This window comes from Alexandromys fortis, unplaced genomic scaffold, assembly GCF_014885135.2.
Source record: "Alexandromys fortis isolate MF-2015 unplaced genomic scaffold, M_Fortis_MF-2015_v1.1 scaffold_423, whole genome shotgun sequence".
In the NCBI taxonomy this organism is placed as follows: Eukaryota; Metazoa; Chordata; class Mammalia; order Rodentia; family Cricetidae; genus Alexandromys; species Alexandromys fortis.
Window position 1 is genome coordinate 233,071 of NW_026068293.1, and position 20,821 is coordinate 253,891.

At 41.9% G+C, this 20,821-nt stretch overlaps 1 protein-coding gene across 1 annotated transcript in view; it reads right to left on the reverse strand.

Moving 5' to 3' along the window:
• Positions 1–20,821, reverse strand: part of Spats2 (spermatogenesis associated serine rich 2) — a 78,398-nt gene that overhangs the window by 38,476 nt on the left and 19,101 nt on the right. The window contains exons 2-3 of the mRNA XM_050132434.1: positions 6,855–7,101; positions 850–929 (exon numbers count right to left, since the gene is read on the reverse strand). Of these exons, the coding sequence (XP_049988391.1) occupies positions 850–929; positions 6,855–6,879 (105 nt within the window). The 5' untranslated portion in view covers positions 6,880–7,101. The remainder of the gene's footprint in view (positions 1–849; positions 930–6,854; positions 7,102–20,821) is intronic.

A 20,821-nucleotide genomic window follows, 5' to 3' on the forward strand; every position in this document is an offset into this window, starting at 1 on the left:
ACAGAGATAACTGACAGAGATCGTCTGAATTATTATAGGCTATTTTAGGTGCATAAAACATAATGCACTAGCAATAATCCAGCTTAATAAAATAAAACAAATGCAAATAAAGTCCACTGGACATCTCCTACATCCTATTTCTCCAGGAATTCCTACTCCAAAATTTGATTTAATTTTAATATATTTGTATTTTCATGCAGTATATGTATATCTATACTATTTTATAAGTATTATTTCATCATGCATACCTTTTTTAGTTTTTTGCCACACATTATTTTCTTCATATTGATAAGCATGTTTGTTATTCATATATTTTAACACACACATTGTACACAGCATTCCTATTGTATAATATATCTAATTTATTCATTCTCCTGTTAATGGGTAATTAGAACTTTTTTGTTGGTTAGCTTTTGTTTTTGCAGTGCGAGAGGTTTCACATGCTAGGCACACACTCACTGGAGCGCCAATCCTAGACCACAGTTTTATGTTTGTCTGCTATTCAGTCCTTAGTACCTAGAACAATGAAAAGCCATGTCTTCTGTGTAACTATTAGAGTTCTGATGGCACCACCACCACCTAGCTCATTTTCTTTTTTCCTTTTTTTTTTCTTTTTTTTTTTTTTTGAGACCAATATCACTATGTAACCCTGACTGGCCTGGAACTTACTATGGAGACCAGATTTCTGGCTTCACAGAAATCCATCTGCCTCTGCCTCCTGGAATTACAGGCATGTGCCACTACACCAGGGCAGATTTCATATTCATAATGCATTTGTGATAGTCACTGCTTATATTAACAAATTTTCCTATGGTATTCAAATTTAATATCCATAGTAATTAATCTTACCTTCTCTTTCATGTTCTCAAAAGTTCCTCCCTGGGCAAATACAGTATTGGACTGCAAATCAAAAATGAATCCTGAAGAATCTAAAAGAATATAAAAAACCTGATATACTCTATGTGCTGTATTCATCCAAGACAAAAAGATCAAGAATAGCTACCTTCCCCATGTAATTACTAATAATTTAGTTATGACTTAGAAAATCCCATTATATACACAGCTCATATATAACTACATTTTGAGTTAGTCATAAAATCAAATTTTATTTTTTAAAAGATTTATTTATTTTTGCCAGGTATGGAGGCACACACTTTTAATCCCAGCATTTAGGAGGCAGAGGCAGGTGGATTTTGGTGAGTTCAAGGCCAGCCTGGGCTGTACAATAAGATCCAGGATAACTAGAGGTACATAGTGAGACTGTCTCAGAGAGTGTTTGCCTGCATGTATACATGTGCACCACATGTGCCTGGTACCTGCAGATGCCAGAGGGAGCACTGGATCCCCTAGAAATGGAGTCTTGGAAAATTGGGGGTCAGCAAGTAGGTACTAGAACTTTTAATTAAAGTTTGGTTTAGCCGGGCAGTGGTGGCACACACCTTTAATCCCAGCACTTGGGAGGCAGAGGCAGGCGGATCTCTGTGAGTTCGAGGCCAGCCTGGTCTACAAGAGCTAGTTCCAGGACAGGAACCAAAAGCTACGAAAATACAAAAAAATAAAATAAAATAAAGTTTGGTTTAGAATTTAACTTTTATCTTCTTTCCAAATAACTCCTGGTTGCTATGAAAGATCCAAGTTTTATGTTACGGTAAGTAAGATGCGTGCAAGTGTGAAAGACGACACGAATACAACCCATGTCATTTAAGAGAAATTATGTTTGCCAGTTACAATGAATTGTGAATTCATTGAGCTCTAGCCTCTGTTAACACAAAAGGACCAGGAGGCACTTAGACAAACTCACCATGTGTACGTTTTCCAGAGGAGTACAGAACATGGGTAGTTCTCAATTACCTTTATCAATTGGAAGAGATGCGCTGAGAAAGAGGAAGACCCTAGACAGCCAGCACTATCGTCCAGACCTCCTGAGAGCACAGAGCAGTCAAATGATATCATCTGAATGCTGCAGTGAGCTCCCTCGCTCCACTGAAGAACTACCAATGAGCAGGGGGATGGTACAGAGACATCAATCATCTATCTACTTACGGTTAGAGACTCAAACCACCGATCTCCTTTAGGAGAGGGGACAGTCGGATTAAAACAGCAATTTATAGCTTCTATTAGAGAAGGATGCCTACCAGCCTTTTAATTATTCCCCTCACAACACACCAGCAAACACAAACTACAAAGACAACAAATGGCAGCTCTCCACTCAGCTCCCAAAATTAATCTCCATATTATTTGAATTTATCCAGCATGCCAATTAACATAAAACTAACATACAAAACAAATTGGGTGTAGTAAAGCATGTCTGTAATCTCATGACTAGATGGGTGAATAAAGGAAAGGAAGAAAGGAGGAGGAATGAAAGGGAACAAACTCAGATTAATAAAATTAGAATAGTTAAAAAATAGGGTCTAGCTGGGCATGGTGGCTTTAATCCCAGCATTCGGGAGGCAGAGGCAAGGAGATCTCTGTGAGTTTGAGGCCAGCCTGGTCTACAGAGCTAGTTCCAGGACAGCTAGCTGTTACACAGAAACCCTGTCTGAAAAAAACTAAAAAGAAAACAACAAAACCATATATATGTATATGTCTATTTAAGAAGATCCTAGTACCCTACCCCTTGGCTAATAAATGCAGTACTCATCCCTGCCCCCAGGTCCTAAAGAGATAGGGGACTAGGGAGGTGGCTCAATGCTAAAGTCAGAAGAGTGTGTTGGATTCCCTGCAACTAGAGACACACAGTTGTGAGCTGCCATGTGGATGCTAAACTTGAACCTGGGTCCTCTGGAAAAACAGTCAGTGCTCTTAACCACTAAGCCAACTCTCTAATTCCCAACCAATTAAAAAAAAATTCAAGCATGTTTGTGTTTGTAATTCAGCCCAGGGGAGGCAGAGACAGGCAGATCCCTGGAGCTTGCGGTCAGCCAGCCAATTTATCCTCTAGTGAGCTACAGACCAACAGAAGAACCTGACTCTGATCGGGCATGATAGTGCACACCTTTGATTCCAGAACTTTGTAGGCAGAGGCAGGCAGATTTTTGTGAGATCCAGACCAGACTGGTCTACAGAGCAAGTTCTGGGCCAGACAGGGCTACACAGTGAGAACTTGTCTTAAAAAAAAAAAAAAGACAAAAAGTATATTAATACGACAGCAACTAAGAATTAGCTTATCAAACTGCATATAACTAAAACCATACAACAGCCAGGCTTGGCAGTGCACATTTTTAATCCAGAACTTGAGAGGTAGAGGTAAGTGGATCGCTCTAAGTTTAAAGCCATTTTGATTCACACAGTGAGTTCCAGGCCAGCCAGGGCTACACAGTGAGAACCTGTCTCAAAATAAATAATAATAATAATAATAATAAACCATGCAATGGGCTCCCACAACAGCACTTAGGGAGTAGAGATTACTAAAAGCCCCACCACCCTAGACCCTACCCCAAGAAGTTAGCCAAAGCTAACATTATAAATATACAGAGGCTTTCTGAAGTACTAAAGGGAATTTGATTAACAGATTTCTCTCCATCAAAGCCCTGCCCACCCCCACTCTAGACTGCTTACAGCAAACTCAAGTGTACAGATCTGCTTAGGTATGAAGTAAGTTGAGAGGTTCTCAGAAAGCTACTAAATTTGTATCTATTATTTAGACTGCTTACACCATTTCCGAAGAATACAGACAATGACAAATTATTTCCTTGACAAAGTGAGGTGAAATTGGGATTATAAACTCTGAGAATCCCTCCCCATATTCTGCAATTCTGGGCAATCACCTACACGCTGGGTAAAAGATCTACCACTGAGCTAGACTCCCATTCTGAAGCTTGTTAAATTTTTCACTGATGGAAAAACGAGGAAGTCAGTTGCAGTATTATCCCTTGTCCAGAGTAACACCCTTAGTCCTCCTGGAGAATCAAGGGAGTCCGAGTTGTCAGACAACACTGCTGCTGCTACGCACTGGATACTCTACTTCTTAAGGGTCCATTACTCTGACAGCTCCTTGGCAGATCACAGCTGTTGGCTACTCACTGTTATACACAGATGCACAGCAAGATGAGGAACAATATGGCTAACATTTTACCAGGGCCAAAGGAAGGCAAGAAAAGGTAAGATCCAATTAAAAGGGTAAAGTTAGAGATAAGGAAGTCTAGAAGTTCAACTACTTTTAGTCATCTTTATTCTTTTATTCAACGTCCTTTTAAAAATTAAAAGGTTAACTCAAGAGCCCACAAGATGATTACACAGGTAAAGGCCTCACTGTCAAGCCTGATGACCTGAGTTGGATCCCTGGGACTCAAACAGAAGAAAGTCGACTCCTACCAAGTTAAACTCTGAGCTCCACAGGAAGCTGTGTATGCACATTGTCCTCACACACAAAATAAATAAATATGCAAACAAACAGATACAAGTATTTTTAAAGCTGAAATGAATGCTTGAGCAAATATAAGCTCTTGGAAAGGTGGCTATTGCATGAACTGAACGCAGCTGGCATGTGGCAATCAAAGTGACCATTTCTCAGACATTACCTCTCACCACCGGTCTAGGCTTATAACTAGACTAGGTCGGCTGGACAGTGAGGACCAGAAAGCCATTTGTCTCTGTCTACCTAGCACTGGATTACAAGACTGATAGAAGGGAAGAAGGAGGGGAGGGGAGGAGGAGAAAGAGAAGAAGGGAGGAAAGAGGGGGAAGAGGAAAGAAGGGAAGGGGAGGGAAAGAGGGAGAATAAGAGGAAGAAAGGAAAGGGGGACGGGACAGATAGAAGTAAAGGAAGGAAGGAAAGAGGGAAAGAAGAGGTGGAAGGGAGGGGTAGAAAGGAAAGGAGCAAGGGACTGAGGACATATTATGAATAAAGGGACAAAGCAGAAAGGTAAAGGTGGGTATTCTGTCTTTGTGTTACTTTCATTGGTCAAATAAAGAGACTGCCTTGGCCTTTGATAGGACAGCAGCTTAGATAGGCGGAGTAGACAGAAAAGAATGCTGGAAAGAAGGGAAGTGAGTCAGATGCCATAGCTTTCCTCTCCGAGATGGACGCAGGTTAGAATCTTCCTGGTAAGCCAACCTCGTGGTGCTACACACATTAATAGAAATGGGTTAATCAAAATGTGAGAGTTAGCCATTAAGAGGACAGAACTAATGGGCCAGGCAGTGTTTCAATGAATACAGTTTGTGTGTTGTTATTTCCGGGGCTAAGCTAGCCGTGCGGAAGCCAGGCAGGATAAAAAGCAGGCCTGCTCGCCTCCTCACTATAGGTATCTACATGGTAGTTCCTAAAAGATGGGTCAGGAGGTTGCCAAAAACACATACAGTGGCAAATGAGGTTATAACTTAGCTCTTTCCTTATGAATGAGCCTTAGACTTTCCTTTTTCTCTAACAGTTTAAGAATAATTTAAAGCTTGTAAGTGGAAGGCTAGGTGATGGTGGTGCACACCTTTAATCCCAGCACTTGGGTAGCAGAAGCAGGTAGAACTCTGTGAGCTCAAGCCCAGCCTGATCTACAAAGCAAGTTCCAGGGCAGTCAGAGATACACAGAAAAACCCTGTCTCAAAAAAAAAAAAAAAAAGTAAGTGGTGCTGCTTCTTTCTTCCCACGGACACTGGAAAGTGTAGGAGCTGGTCCTACTGTACAAACAGAAGTGCAAGGAAGAAAGCCTGTTGTTGCCAGGTGGTGGCGCAAGTGAGGCAGAGTCAAGCAGATCTCTCAGTTAGAGGCCAGCCTGGTCTACAGAGAGTTCTAGGACAGCCTAAGCTACATAGACCCTGTCTGAAAAGAAAGGCAGGCAGGCAGGCAGGCCACTGTCACAGAACTGCTAGCTAATGCCTAGAATACTCCCAAACTTCAAAACTGAAGACAGCACCAACTTTAGTATGCGAGAGATAATCTTCTCTTCTGCTAATACTACAATGAAATTAGTTTTCAAAACTATAAGTAACCGTGGCTTATTATCTTTTGAGGTTTTTGAACTTTCTAATCTAAATTAAAAGCATTTCCACCACATTGAATCTGTGAAGACCTCAATCTATGAAATTCTGTTTTGAATTAAAGACCATATTAAAAATGAAAATGAACAAGAGAAGAAGGTCACTCTCTGAATGAATCCTGTGCAGTGGCTCAGCTGCTGTTACACTTGCTGTTCCAGCACACTTGGAAAGGGGTTCTACACAGCCTCTGTTTTGCTTCCCCTCACTATAACCTCTCTTGATACTTCATGTCTCTATCTTCCATTCTGCCAGGGTAGCAAACGCGGAAAGAAAGCTAAAGAAGGAAACAAAGCCTGGAAGCATTCACTCTTGCTCCATTTCCTGTCCCTTGGAATATGAAGCATCCTGCAGGAAGCTAGCCTCTACTACATCTCCCTAACACATGCCACTCTACAAAAGTGCGCCATCAGGATACCTCCCACTCGCTAACAAATCTACTGCAATTGGATAAATCTGTCTGAGTAGAAAAACAAGTTCTACTAGTTCCAAAGCTACGGAGAAACCCTGTCTCGAAATTCCAAAAAAAAAAAAACAAAAAAAAAAAAACAAGTTCTAGTAAGATCAATTCTCAGACTTATACACAAAACTAAAACCTAACACAATCCTTGCAAAATCATTCAGAATATGTTACTAAAGGAATAGTTGTAAAACATACAGACGAAAGTATTGTTGGTCTACAACCATGCTTTGGTTTTAAGTTCTGCAGTTCTTGGGGATCAAATCCAGGCTGACCTCATGCATGCCACTAAGCACTTGAGCTTTATTCCCCACCCCAGGGCCCTGTGCATGCCGGGCAAACTCTCTACCACTAAACTACACACATTCCCCAGACGGCAAAAACTATTCCAACAATTTATGCACATATGTGATCTTACCCTTCTGGCTTTGTTTCCTAGACATTGCAGTTTTCTCAATGTCCAAAAAAAAAAAATATATCTTGTCCAAATTCTGGGAATCCTGATAATTTAAAAGTAGGCAATATAAGTCTGTAGTTAGAAGTAACAAATACAAAATCCTGGTTGTTTAAAATTCTGTTCACTAGCTGTTGATTTCTTTTCCTTCTCTGGTATTAACTTCTTGTCAGGATGTATCATTGCAGACAGTCATGTCTTCTTCCAGAATCTAGAAGGAAAAATACAAACACATTTACTATTTCAATAATGAATATCAGTAACAACTGTGTAAGTGACATATGTGGGTTTTCAATTTCTGCAAAACTAGTTTTAGTTCATGAAAAGCACCATTTTCTGAAGAAAACTTAACCTTACAATCTGATCATCTTAATTGGTAAGTATGCTTTCTCTCTCGGCCCCCTCTCCCCTCTCTGGGACTCACCGATCCCTGACACTTTAGCCTGCCCACATGGCACAGAAACATAAGCATAGTACTAATCTCTCATGAAAGCGTCTTTTTCATCGAGATTATTATAGAAAGCCACAACTGATCCAAATGCAGAGAACTACTGACCGGGGTGCCCAGCCCACACCAATACATCTACTGCAGCCCCTACACTTAAGGCTTGGGGATCATTGTGGAAGATGGAATGGAAAGAGAAAAGAGACAGGAAATCTGCTGCAAGGCTGTGTCTAGAAATGACAGGGAAGCTACATCCATGATACTCAACTATAAATAGTTGCCCTAACGAAACCTAACAATGACACCAGCTGGCAGGCCGTGGATGAGGGTAATCTCTCCAGACCCCATCCTTAGATGAGAAAATACAGGCCGTTAATAGCTGCTGAGAGAGGGAGAACTAGTCTGCCCTAGGGTGAGTTATCCAGTCCCAAGTGGTCACCCCTCAAAACACATTACACAAAAGCAACACTAACTGTACTCAGCAGATTGCATGATGTATTTTTTCACACATACGTGTAAGAATAATAACTAAAGAAGCCGTGGATTTGATAGGAGGGAGGCAGAACATGAGAGAGGTTGGAGAGAAGAGGGGAGAGATAATCTTTTGGGGGCGAGAGTTTCGAGACAAGGCCTCTCTGTGTAGCCTTGGCTATTCTGGAAATCGTTCTATAGACCAGGCTGGCCTGGAGCTCTGCTTGCCTCTGCCTCCCGAGTGCTATGATTAAAGGCGTGCGCCACCACTGCCCAGTTGATATGATTATATTTTAATTAAATACATTTTAAAGTATACTTTCTTTTTTATTTCTTATTTTATTTCTTCAAATTTTTTATTGATCAGGAGCTACTCTATTAAAAAATACAATTGAATCCCATCATTACTGTAACCATGCAAATGACCTGCAAAGAAAAACTGCACACATGAATATTTTGTTCCCCATTTTCAATCAGGAAACAGTTGTCACTGATAAGCAGATAGTTCAGAGTCTGCTAAGAATGCTCAAAGTACACTGCTGCCCATGCTACAACCAAAGCTCACTGGGACATCTGTGGTCTGGACTGTTGCCTAAAGCCATGTTAATATCTGTGGTTTCAGGAGAGCTGGCCCCACACCTTGCCTGTGAGCACAGGGCAGGTAAAACATCAATACATATAAAATTTTAGGGTGGTGTACACCTTTAATTCCAGCACTAGGGAGGCAGAGACAGGCGGATCTCTGTGAGTTCAAGGCCAGCCTGGTCTACAGAGCGAGTTCCAAAACAGAGCTACAGAGAAACCCTGTCTCAAAAAAAACCAATAAATAAATAAATAATTTGAATTCTTAAAAGCACAGATTGTAATTACGATTAAGTCTGGCTTCTGTAGGAAAACTAAAACAGCTTCAGACAGAAACTAACTGGCCCCAACAAAATGGAAGAAGGAATACTGGAAGAGACCAGCAAGAACGACAGCAGTTACGGAAACTCATGCTTTCTCCACTGTGTACTACCAGCCAGACACTCAGAAAGAGGGTGGCTTTCATCTGCTAAGTCACTAAAACTCTCTCAATTATTCAGCAGCAGTTTAATTAAGCTTTCTTCACTTTTGCCTAGACAGTCAAAGGTTTGTTTTAGCAAATACCAAGAAAAATATAATCATAATTAATTTAGTAGGAATAAAAATACATATCCTGCTTTATGATGATTCTTTAAATAGTGAATAATACAGATATTTAAGGCTATTTTTTAGGATTTTTTTTTATGCTATGTGTATGAGTGTTTTGCGTGCGTGTAAGCGTACCACACACATGGACGCAGTGCACGCTGAGGCCAGAAGAGAGCACCAGATCCCCTGGAGTTCTAGAGGGTTGTGAAATGCCAGGCCCTCTCTAAGAGCAGCAAATGCCTGGTCTCTAAGACATCTCTCTAGTCCCAATCCAAGACTATTCCATCCACCGAACTGTTTAAAGAGATTTTAAATCACTATATTGAATAGTTTATAAAAAGCAAGGAAAGGTTAGCGGGCATACTATAAGCACTCAGAGGCTGAACCAAGAAGACTGCTGGGCGTCCAAGGCCTGCCTGGGATACACAGCAAAATCCTGTTTCAAAAGAAACCAAAAACGTCTATTTAACCCATAATGAGGCTGTGGTTTTGTTTGTTTTTCTATTGTTGTTGCTGTTTGAGACAGTTTATCACTGTGTAGCTCTGGATGACCTGGAACTCAGGGACTGTCCTGTTTTTGTCTCCTCAGTGTTAAGATTAAAAGCATGCACCAGTTTTTTGAGACAGGGTCTTGGTATGTAACACAGGCAGGCTCAGTTGAACTCATAACCCTTCCATCATCCGAATGCTGGTATTGTATCAACTGAGCCTGCCTGTGTTACACACCAAGACCCTGTCTCAAAAAAAAAAAAAAAAATACTCCTGGGGGAGGAAGGAGGTAAGGTGGGAAAACTCAGGGGAGGGGAGAGAGGGGAAACTGGTCAGGATATGTGTTAGAAAAGTTTTTTAATCAAATTTAAAAATGAAAAAAAAAGAAAAAAGAAAAAACAAAAACAAAAAAAAAAAAAAAAACTACTCCTGGGGCTGAGAGTTGGCTCAGCAGTTAAGAGCACTGGTTGCTCTTCCAGAAAATCCAGGTTCAATTCCTAGCACCTACATGGAGGTTCATAATCACCTACAAGTCCAGTTCCAAACAATCTGACACCTTCTTCAGGTACCAGGTACACTCGTGGTGCACAGACTTACATGTAGGCAAAATACTTATACATATTAAAGAAATTTTTTTAAAAGTTTAAAACTGCTCCTAATAATATCAGACATAAGATTACAGAGAGACACATTAAGATGATAGAACATGCCTGTAATGCTATATCACTCAATGGGCTCAGGGAGAAAGATCTCCGGCTTAAAACCAGATTAGGGCACAGAATGAGACTCTTGGAAAAAATTTAAATATAAAAAAGTCTGGATCCTAGGTTTGTAGTCCACAAAACTGACAGTCTACATTTACTGGATCAGCAACAGTTGTAGAAAGGTCTTGGGGGGAAAAAATCACGTTTTTCCTACTCCATTTGCCCTGAATGCTGTATCCAGGTGGGATACATAAAGTTAATACACTTTTACATTCCCAGAGAGTATTTTCCCTCTCCAGCTGGGAGAGATACATACTTTGTTAGACAGATACACTTAGTTGTTATTTCTGCTTTTGCTTATTTATTATTTTATATTTATCTGCGTTTTGCCTTCATGTGTAGCTGTGTGAGGGTGTCAGATCCCTTGGAACTGGAGTTACACATAGTGTATAAGCAGCCTGCTGTGGATCCTAGGAACTGAACTCAGGTCCTTTGCAAAAGCAGCAAGTGTTCTTAATTGCTGGGCCATTTCTCCAGTCCCCAAGTCTCTTTCTGAAAGACGAAAATATAAATATTTACAATACAATGTGATCAACAGGATGAACAAACTTTGAATTCAGACCTCCAGATTCGAATTTTGATACTAATACTTAAATGTTTAAGATCAGATATGTTATTAACAACTATGTAGAGGCTGGGAGACAGTTCAGGTGGTCAAGTATTTGCTATGCAATCATGGGACCTGAACTGGATATCTAGAACCCAGGCGAAAAAGTCAGGAATAGTGGTATATGCTTATATTCCCAACACTAGGGAAGCAGAAACAAGCAGATCCCTGGCCAACCAACCTAACCTAATCATTGACTGCCATTTAGAGACCTTGTTTCAGAAGGCAAGACAACAGAGACTTACCTCCACACATAGATGCACACATGTGTACACACACACACACAGAGATTATAATATAAATAAGTGTACATGTGCAAATGCGTAAAGCATCAAGCATGATGGACTGCTGGCAGCTCGTCTTAATCCTCATCTTAATACAGTATAATCTATGAAACCATTATGATGAACTAGACTAGATACCAGCTAACTTTTCTGTAACAAGATAGTAATTATTTTAGCTTTCTAAGTCATACAGTCATAACCAAACACTCGCACTGTGGAAGCGGCCATGGTGGCAACACAGAAAGAGATCAAAAGAAGGCATTTAATCCCCTGGAACTGGAATTATAGACTGTTGTGAACCGCCAAGAGGGTGCTGAGAATTGAACACAGGTCTTCTGCAAGAGCAACAAGTGTTCTTAAGCACGGAGCCAATTCTCCAGCCCTATGTATATGTATCTGTGTGTGGTGTACATGCCCATGGAGGCCAGAAGAGGGCATTCCTGGAATTCCCTGGAGCTAAAGTGCCAGGTGTTTGTGAGCTGATGAGTGCTGGGAACCAAACTCATGTTCTCTGGAAGAGAATGTAAGTGCCATTAACCTCTAAGCCATCTTTCTAGACCCCTTTTAAATAGCTTAACATCTCTGAAAATCAGAAGCCACTGACAACATATTAATGTTACATATGTGTGCCAAGTTCCTGGAGCACTACTAATCTGCAAAAAGGAAAATTAAACTGAAAAAAGAATACATAAAATTTATTACATGTGGGCTGGAGAGATGGCTCAGTGGTTAAGAGTACTGGCTGCTCTTCTAGAGGTCCTGAGTTCAATTCCCAGCAACCACATAGTGGCTCACAACCATCTGTAATGAGATCTGGCGCCCTCTTCTGGCCTGCAGGTACACATGCAGACTAAAACAGTGTACACATAATAAATAAAATCTTTTAAAAAGAAAAGTAATTAAGACATGATCCCCTGAAATGAGAGTTATGGATGGTTATGAATCGCCAAATGGTTGCTGAGATCTGAACCAGTGTTATCCGGAAGAGCAGCCAGTGCTCTTAACTAACAGTCAGTTGAACCACCTCTTCAGCCCCACTGAAACAACTTCTAATTTAAAATCTCCATTTGAGGCCAGCCTGGTCTACAAGAGCTAGTTCCAGGACAGGAACCAAAAAAGCTACAGAGAAACCCTGTCTCGAAAAAAAAAAATCTCCATTTGATAGATGGATCTAAAAAACACATAGAGTGAGGTAACCCAGACCCAGAAAGACAAATATATATATTCACTCATAAATGGCTTCTAGACAGGAAAAAAAACCAACCTACAGCACAGTCCACAACCCAGAGAACCTAGACAACAAAGAGGACCCTAAGAGAGACATACATGGATCTACATAGGAAGGAGAAAAAAACAAGACCTCCTGAGTAAACTGGGAGCATGGGGGTCACAGGAGAGGGCAGAAGGGGAGGGGGAGAAAGGAGGTTGCAGAAAAAAATGTATAGCTCATTGAAAACAATTAAAAGAGAATAAAAAATAAATAAAAATCAAATCGCCATTTGAGATCTGGTAGCCTGCAGTTTAGAATTCACACTCATGTTTCCTCCGCCTGCTGAATGCTAGGACTACAGACTTGTACCAGTATTGTTTGACTTACCACCTTCTCGGCTGTAGTAAGGGTCCTTCAACAGACTACTGTTTCCACGTTCCAGTAGTACACAAACAGTAGTGCTTCTTAATACAGACAACAGAAATAACAAGCCAAAGATGTTCATCAGGGAAATGGAGATACAAAGAATGTGATGTCACCTGTGACCCCAGCACAGGAAAGACAGGGAGTAGCACTGCCTAGGCTTAGAGTCCAGCCTGACACAGAGCAAGTACCAGGCCATCCAGGGCTCCCTCAAAAAAACAGAGGTAGGGTGTGAGATAGCTCGGGGGGGGGGGGGGGGGGGGGGCGCCTGCTACCAAGCCCTGAAAATGAAAGTTTAATCCCTAGACTCCACAGTGAAATGAGAGAACTAACTCTCACAAGTTGCCCTCTGACATCCACATGTACAACACACACAATTAATTACTAACAGGTAAATGATTTTTTAAATATATGTATTTTTATGTATTTATTATGTATACAGTGTTCTGTTTGCATGTATGCCTGCAGGCCAGAACAGGGCACCAGATCTCATTACAGATGGTTGTGTAACCACAATCATGTGGTTGCTGGGAATTGAACTCAGGACCTCTAGAAGAGCAGCCAGTGCTCTTAACTGCTGAGCCATCTCTCCAGTCCCGTAAATAATTTTCAAAAGAGAATACAGACCTGAAGTCAAATAAATCGGTAAAAATACCTACATGATACCTACATACATAAGATAAAACTCATTCAATACAGTGGCATTGCTGGCACAGTTCACAGAAATAGGTGTGGAGGCCTGGTGAAAGGCAGGAGAGTTCAGGACAAAGCTGGGACACACACAGAGAGAGACCATCAATAATTACTAGTTGCTGAATATATACGATTCATTACATTTAGTCAAAGAGGGCTGGAGAGATGGCTCAGCGGTTAAGAGAACTGCCTGCTCTTCCAAAGGTCCTGAGTTCAATTCCCAGCAACCACATGGTGGCTCACAACCATCTGTAATGAGATCTGGTGTCCTCTTCTGACCTGCAGACATACATGCAGACAGAATACTGAGAATACTGTATACATAATAAATAAACAAATCTTTAAAAAAAAATTTAGTCAAAGAAAATAACCAGATTAAGATTTGTAGTCAGCTTTCTACACATTCTGCTTAAAACAACTGCTCCACTCCAGATCATGCCATGAAATGAGCAGTCTACCTACCACCCTGTAGGAAATCAGCCATCAGTCCCAGGTGGCTGTTCTGTGCCAGCATGGGGATGCACTCCCACAATGCCAGCAACTGCATACATAGTAAGGACCTGTGCAAGAAACAAACAGAAGATCCCCTCTAAAGGGTAAAATCCCCCTTTCTTCTACCTCTGATCAGTTAATAAAGACATGTCGTAGCAGCAGAAAGATGACGGTGAAACAGGGCTGGCAGTTGGTGGAGTCCTTGCCTACCATATTCTCCAGCACCAAGTATGGGTGGGGAGAATAAAGGCATCAATGACCAATATCATTAACTATAAAAAGTGGGCTTCCCCAAAGACTTCCCAAAAGTATACTAATTGTGGCATTTACAAGTAACTGTCTCCTAAAAGGGCAGAATGAAGGAAAACTTGTCTAAGTATCAGTGTAAGTAGATGGTGACTAGACGGTCTCCCTGAGATACTTGGTTGGGCAGGAGTTAGACACTGTTCAGTGTTGTTAAACACTACAAGTCCACTGTAATGTTTGCCTTTATTGAAAGCACCCCTTTAGTGTTTACTCTTCCTTTAAATAAGCTAAGGTATTGGGAGCCAGAGCCATTTGGTTCTCTAACTAACAGCTGTTAGACCCTTCCCTTATCCCCCACCAAACTTCACTGGAAAACAACACTCACGCCAGCACTAGCTGCTTTGAAGTTTCTGTGGCTGCCTTGAGAAATATGCATAGCAATCACAGCTGGTTGCTGCTTAAACAGGCACCGCACCAGCCACGAGTGTTTGAAAAGCTAGTGCTAGACATGTGCATGCCACCATGGGCCTCAGTGGACTCTAAATGACCCTGCAGCTATTTCCATCCAGGCTACAAGAGAAGCAGGTCCTCTGAAGCAAGTCCCTTCAACATGGGGGACTGTAGTGTGATTGGCACAGTCTTTATTTACATGAGGGTCTCCTATGATTGGTGCAAACACCCTTGCCACACACACCCTTTCCAGCCGTCACAGAGCCATTTTCCTGTGTTGCCCCCTACTGCTGGAACATTTGGCCCAACAAAAGATGGGCTGGTGCACATCTGTAATCACAGTACTCCAGAGGCTGAGGCAGGAAGATGAACCCAAAAGAACTAGAAAAATGGAGGTCATCAACAAGATGAAGCCTATGAGATTCTTGATGAAGCTGAGACATGAACCTACAATCACTGAATTGAAAATGGAACACAGGGCCATGGAACAATGACCAGCATAGATCAATCAGCACGGACACATGCTGAAAAACAACCTGCACAGTAAGAAACACCAAGTATTTAAGGAACAGCACTCAATTAATCCATTACCAACAGTTTGCCAGTGGATACCCTACTTGTGGATGCTGGCTCTAAGAAAGGAGGCTGCTGCAGAAGGCAGAGGTAGAGGAAAAGGATGTGGTCTGGCAGAGGAAGAGGGACTCCCTAATTAATAATGTCTCTCACAATTACTATTCCAAGGGCTTTTTTTTTAACTGTTTTTTCTTTTTTAAAGATTTATTTATTATGTATACAACTTTCTGCCTCCATTTATACCCACACACCAGAGGAGGGCGCCAGATCTCTTTACAGATGGTTTGGAGCCACCATGTGGTTGCTGGGAATTGAACTCAGGACCTCTGGAAGAGCAGACAGTGCTCTTAACCACTGAGCCATCTCTCCAGCCCTTAACTGGTTTTTTATTAATTGTTTACCTATCTTTTATTTTATATGTATGCATATGTAATTGTGTAAGTTTATGTGCCCGACATGCATGCAGGATCCTGTGGAACAGAAGAGGGCATTGGATCTCCTGGAACTGGAGTTACAGACAGTCACCATGTAGGTGCTGGAATTCAAACCCAGGTCCTCTAGAAAAGCAGTCAATTGCTCTTAACCCCTGAGCTATCCATCCAGTTCCAGTTTGGAAACCGTTTTCTCTCTTTCTGTTTGTGTATCTGTGTTGAAATAGGAGCAGCGGCAGGGCTGCGTCCCCGGCACCCGGCCGCCCGCATGGCTAGCTTATGCCCGAAATAATTACACGGAAACTGTATTCTTTCAAACACTGTCTGGCCCGGCTAGGTCCAGTTTCTTATTGGCTAGCTCTTACATATTGTTCTAACCCATTTCTAATATTCTGTGTAGCCCATGAGCTGGCTTACCAGAGAGGATCTTAACCTGCGTCTGTCTGGAGTGGGAGCATCATGGCAACTCACTCACTCAGCTTCTTTTTCCCAGCATCCTCTCCTGTCTACTCCGCCTACCTAATTTTCTGTCCTATGAGGGCCGAGGCAGTTTCTTTATTAGTAAGAAATCACTCCCACATCATATCTGCCATATGTGTATGGATGCCCACAAAGGCCAGAAGAAGATCCTCTGGGGCTGGAGTTGCTGCGAACCAAACTGGATCCTTTGGGAGAGCAAAAAAGTGGTCTAAATACTGAGCCATCTCTCCAGCCCCCAATCTGGTATATTTCTTATACAGGTTCTGTCTTTTATTGTTGTTGTTGTTTGTTTTTTGAGACAGGGTTTCTCTGTAGCTTTGGAGCCTGTCCTGGAACTAGTTCTTATAGACCAGGCTGGCCTCAAACTCATAGAGATCTGCCTGCCTCTGCCTCCCAAGTGCCCCCACCGCCCAGCATGTTTGTCAGTTTATAAGTATAGACATGAAGGGAAGAAGAAAAAAAGCCTCAAGTGATCTTTTACTGGCCCCTTTTTTGGTTGTTATTGCTGAGGATAGAATCTAGACCCTCGCATACAGCAAGCAAGAGCTTTACCATTGAATACACTCACATTACAAAGACTTCTTGGTTTTGCTTGTTGTTTTTAAAAATTGAGATAGGGTCTCATGTAGTTCAGACTGGCCTTAAATTTACTATGTAGCCAAGGCTGACCTTGAATGTCCTCTACCCCCACTGAGTTCTGAGGTCAAAGGTACTGGCCCTTTCTAGCCTACTTTTGTCCTTTACCATCAGTTGAGCGGGCTGGGCTGGAACAAGAAAGGACAACAGAAGCAGCAGCGTTAGCAGGCTGAAGACAGCAACAGTGACATTGGAGGAGCAGCAGTAGCCACAAAAGGGTAGCTGAAGCAAAACTGCAGGGAGTGGAGGCCTCAGGGACACCAACGGACAAAAGAAGAGAAACTACAGGGCCTGGTCACTGGAAGACTTCCAAAGAGCCAACTCTAAAAAGCCAAGGAGTTCAGACACCTAGGACTGAGGATTCTGAGAGCCCGGACCTGAGTCATAGTGCCATCACAACAGGGCCAAGGGTTCAGCACCTGAGGCCTAGGCAGGAGCTACGCACGGGACAGTGCCGTCTGCTGCTCCTCCCTGTTGTCAGCTGCCCGCCACACACTGCTGCTGGAAGCTAGCTGCCAAGTGATCACGCTAATGGCTGTTAAAGCCCAGAGCAATAAGCTTCATGTAGACTGCCTAAAACTGTGTGCTGATAACTTCTCACAGTTACAGCAGCAGGCCCTAAGCATTCAGAGCTTATAAAAGTCTATGAATCCACCAGTCCAACCTAGATCCTGGCACTCCATGGCTCGAGGACTGTCAGCTTTTCTTTGCCTACCCACAATTCCTCCCTGGGTAGAGCATTAGGACCCCAACCAGCTGACTGATCACAGAGGCATTGGGGATGACATAGACACTGATGATTTAGGACATTAAGAGCAAAATATCAACACTGGCAGTTAAAACTTTAATTGACAATAAATATAGATTTTGTGGTTTCACCTCCTACTTTGGAAAACGTAAGCACCATTTCCTGCCAATGCAGGTAACGATAGCAAATGTAATCCTAACTGTAGGATCAGCTAATATTTACTGAGTACAAACCATGTACACTAACAGAGCCAAGTGTTCCTAGCCACTGGCTCAGTAGTCATAGGGAATCTGAAGCGGCAGGATAAGAGTCTAAACCTAGTACCAGACCAGTCTTGGCAACAGAGACCTGTCTCAAAATTAATCAATTTAATTAATTATAGAAATGGAAAAAAGATTTCAATATACATTCCTCTAAAAAAAATACAGAAAGAAAAAAACACATGACAAGACACTCAACTGTGGTCTGGAGATTAGATGTCATGAAGGTAAGGAGTACTTACTGCAGAGGACCAGGGTTCAGTTCCCAGCACATGTGGCAACTAACAGCTGTGCGTCACTCCAGTTCCAGGGGGTCCGGTACCCTCTTCTGTCCTCCATGGATTGCTGCGTGCACATGATGCACATAAACTCACCCAGGCACTTACACATACACAAAGTTTTTAAAAGATGTTCAACATTAACCAGGCAGTGGTGGCGCACGCCTTTAATCCCAGCACTGGGGAGGCAGAGGCAGGTGGATCTCTGTGAGTTCGAGGCCAGCCTGGTCTACAGAGCTAGTTCCAGGGCAGGCCCCAAAGCTACAGAGAAACCCTGTCTCGAAAAACCAAAGTAAATAAATAAATAAAATATGCTCAACATCGCTAGTCAGTAAAGAAATGCAAATCAGAACAGGGCAGTAGCGATGCACACCTTTAATTCCAGCACTTGGGAGGCAGAGGCAGATGAATCTCTAAGTTCTAGGTCAGCCTGGTCTACAAGAGCTAGTTTCAGGCCAGGCTCCAAAGCTAGAGAGAAACCCTGTCTTAAAAAACAAAAACAAAACAAAACAAAAAACCCCACAAAATCCCACAAAACCCACACAACTACATACCACTTCACATCTAAGATGTCTACAGTAACAAGCAGGTGGATGGGACAGGAGCAGGGCTACAGAGGATGTGGAGAAATTAACACACTGTATTGCTAGTGCAACATAAAATGGTGCATCTGTGAAAAACTACATGGTAGCTCCTCAAAATCCTAGTCTCGAATTCCTACTCAGCTCATCAATTCCACTCAGCTGTAGATGGACCCAGAAGGACTGAGAACAGGCACTCAGCCAAAAGCTCAGGAAAGCTCACTCAGACAACAGCTCAGGGAGGCTCGCTCAGCATTTCTTTTTTCCTATTTCTTTTTTTGTTTGTTTGTTTTTCAAGACAGGGCTTCTCTGTCTAGCCCTGGCTGTCCTGAACTCTCTCTGTAGACTATGCTGGCCTGGTCTACTCTCAGAGATCTGCCTGCCTCTGGCCTCCTAAACACTGGGATTAAAGGCGTGCGCCACCAGCACAGTATCTCACTGTATATCCCCAGCAGGCCTAGAACTTGCTAAGTAAACCAGACTGTCTCAAGAACCAGAGCTAGGCGGTGGTGGGGCCTTTAATTCAGCACTTATGAGGCAGAGGCAGGCAGATCTTTGTGAGTTCTACAAGAGCTAGTTCAAAAAAAAAAAAAAACACAGAAATTTGTCTGCTTCTGTCTCTGAGTGCTGGGATTAAAGAAATGAACCTGGGCCAGAGAGTTGGCTCAGCGGTTAAGAGCACTGACCCTTCTTCCAGAGGTCCTGAGTTCAATTCCCAGCAACCACATGGTGGCTCACAACCATCTATAATGAAATCTGGTGCCCTCTTCTGGGGTGCAGGTATACATGCAGGCAGAATATTGTATACACAATAAATCCATAATCTAAAAAAAAAAAAAGAAATGAACCTCCAAGCACTTTTCATAACAGCTAAAGGTAAAAATGACCAATAGTCAAAAGAGAAATAAAATACGCCATCCATATAAAATAAATAGCAATATTTATTGCTTAGCAATAAAACTGAGTAAGAACCTGACAGAAATACTGTGAACTATAATACTATTCAATAGATTTCATTTTGGGTATCAAACAGCAGTCCTCTTCAGCTGAGGCAGGAGGATCAGAAGTGTGACTGCAGCTCTGATTACATAGGGAGATTCTGTCTCAGGAGAGAGAAAACTACTTATAATGACATATATGCAAATGCTACAAGGAAACCCATTAAACTGTATATTTACTCTAAAAAATTAATACAATTAATAATCTTTAAAAGTTAGGTATGATTATAATTCTGGGACTGGAGAGATGGCTCAGCAGTTAAGATCACCGGCTGATCTTCCAAGGGAGCCAGGTTTGGTTCCTATCACCTACATGGTAGCTCAAAGCCTTCTTTAGTTCCTTGAGCTCCAATACCCTCTTTTGGCCTCCAAGTATGCCAGACAAGTACATTGTGTACAGATTGCATGTAGACAAAATATCCATACACATTAAATAAAAAAATAATTTCTTACCAAAAGCAATCTACAAATTCAACGCAAAATCCCAGCAAAATTCTTCAAAGACCTCAAAAGAACAGTACTCAACTTCATATGGAAAAGCAAAATACCCAGGATAGCCAAAACAATTCTGTACAATAAAAGAACTTCTGGAGGCATCACAATCCCTGACTTCAAACTCTACTACAGAGCTACAGTACTGAAAACAGCCTGGTATTGGCATAAGAACAGACAGGAGGACCAATGGAACTGAACAGAAGATCCAGATATCAATCCACACATCTTTGAACACCTGATCTTTGACAAGGAAGCAAAAAATATCAAATGGAAAAAAGAAAGCATATTTAACAAGTGGTGCTGGCATAACTGGATATCAACATGTAGAAGAATGAAAACAGACCCATATCTATCACCATGCACAAAACTCAAGTTCAAATGGATCCAAGATCTCAACATAAAGCCAGCCACACTGAACCTTATAGAAGACAAAGTGGGAAGTACACTTGAATGTACTGGCACAGGGAATTACTTCCTAAATAGAATCCCAGCAGCACAGACACTGAGAGAAACAATTAATAAATGGGACCTCCTTAAACTGAAAAGCTTCTGTAAAGCAAAGGACACAGTCAACAAGATAAAACAACAGCCTACAGAATGGGAAAAGATCTTCACCAACCCCACATCAGATGGAGGGCTGATCTCCAAAATATACAAAGAACTCAAGAAATTGGACACCAAAAGAACAAATGATCCAATAAAAAAAA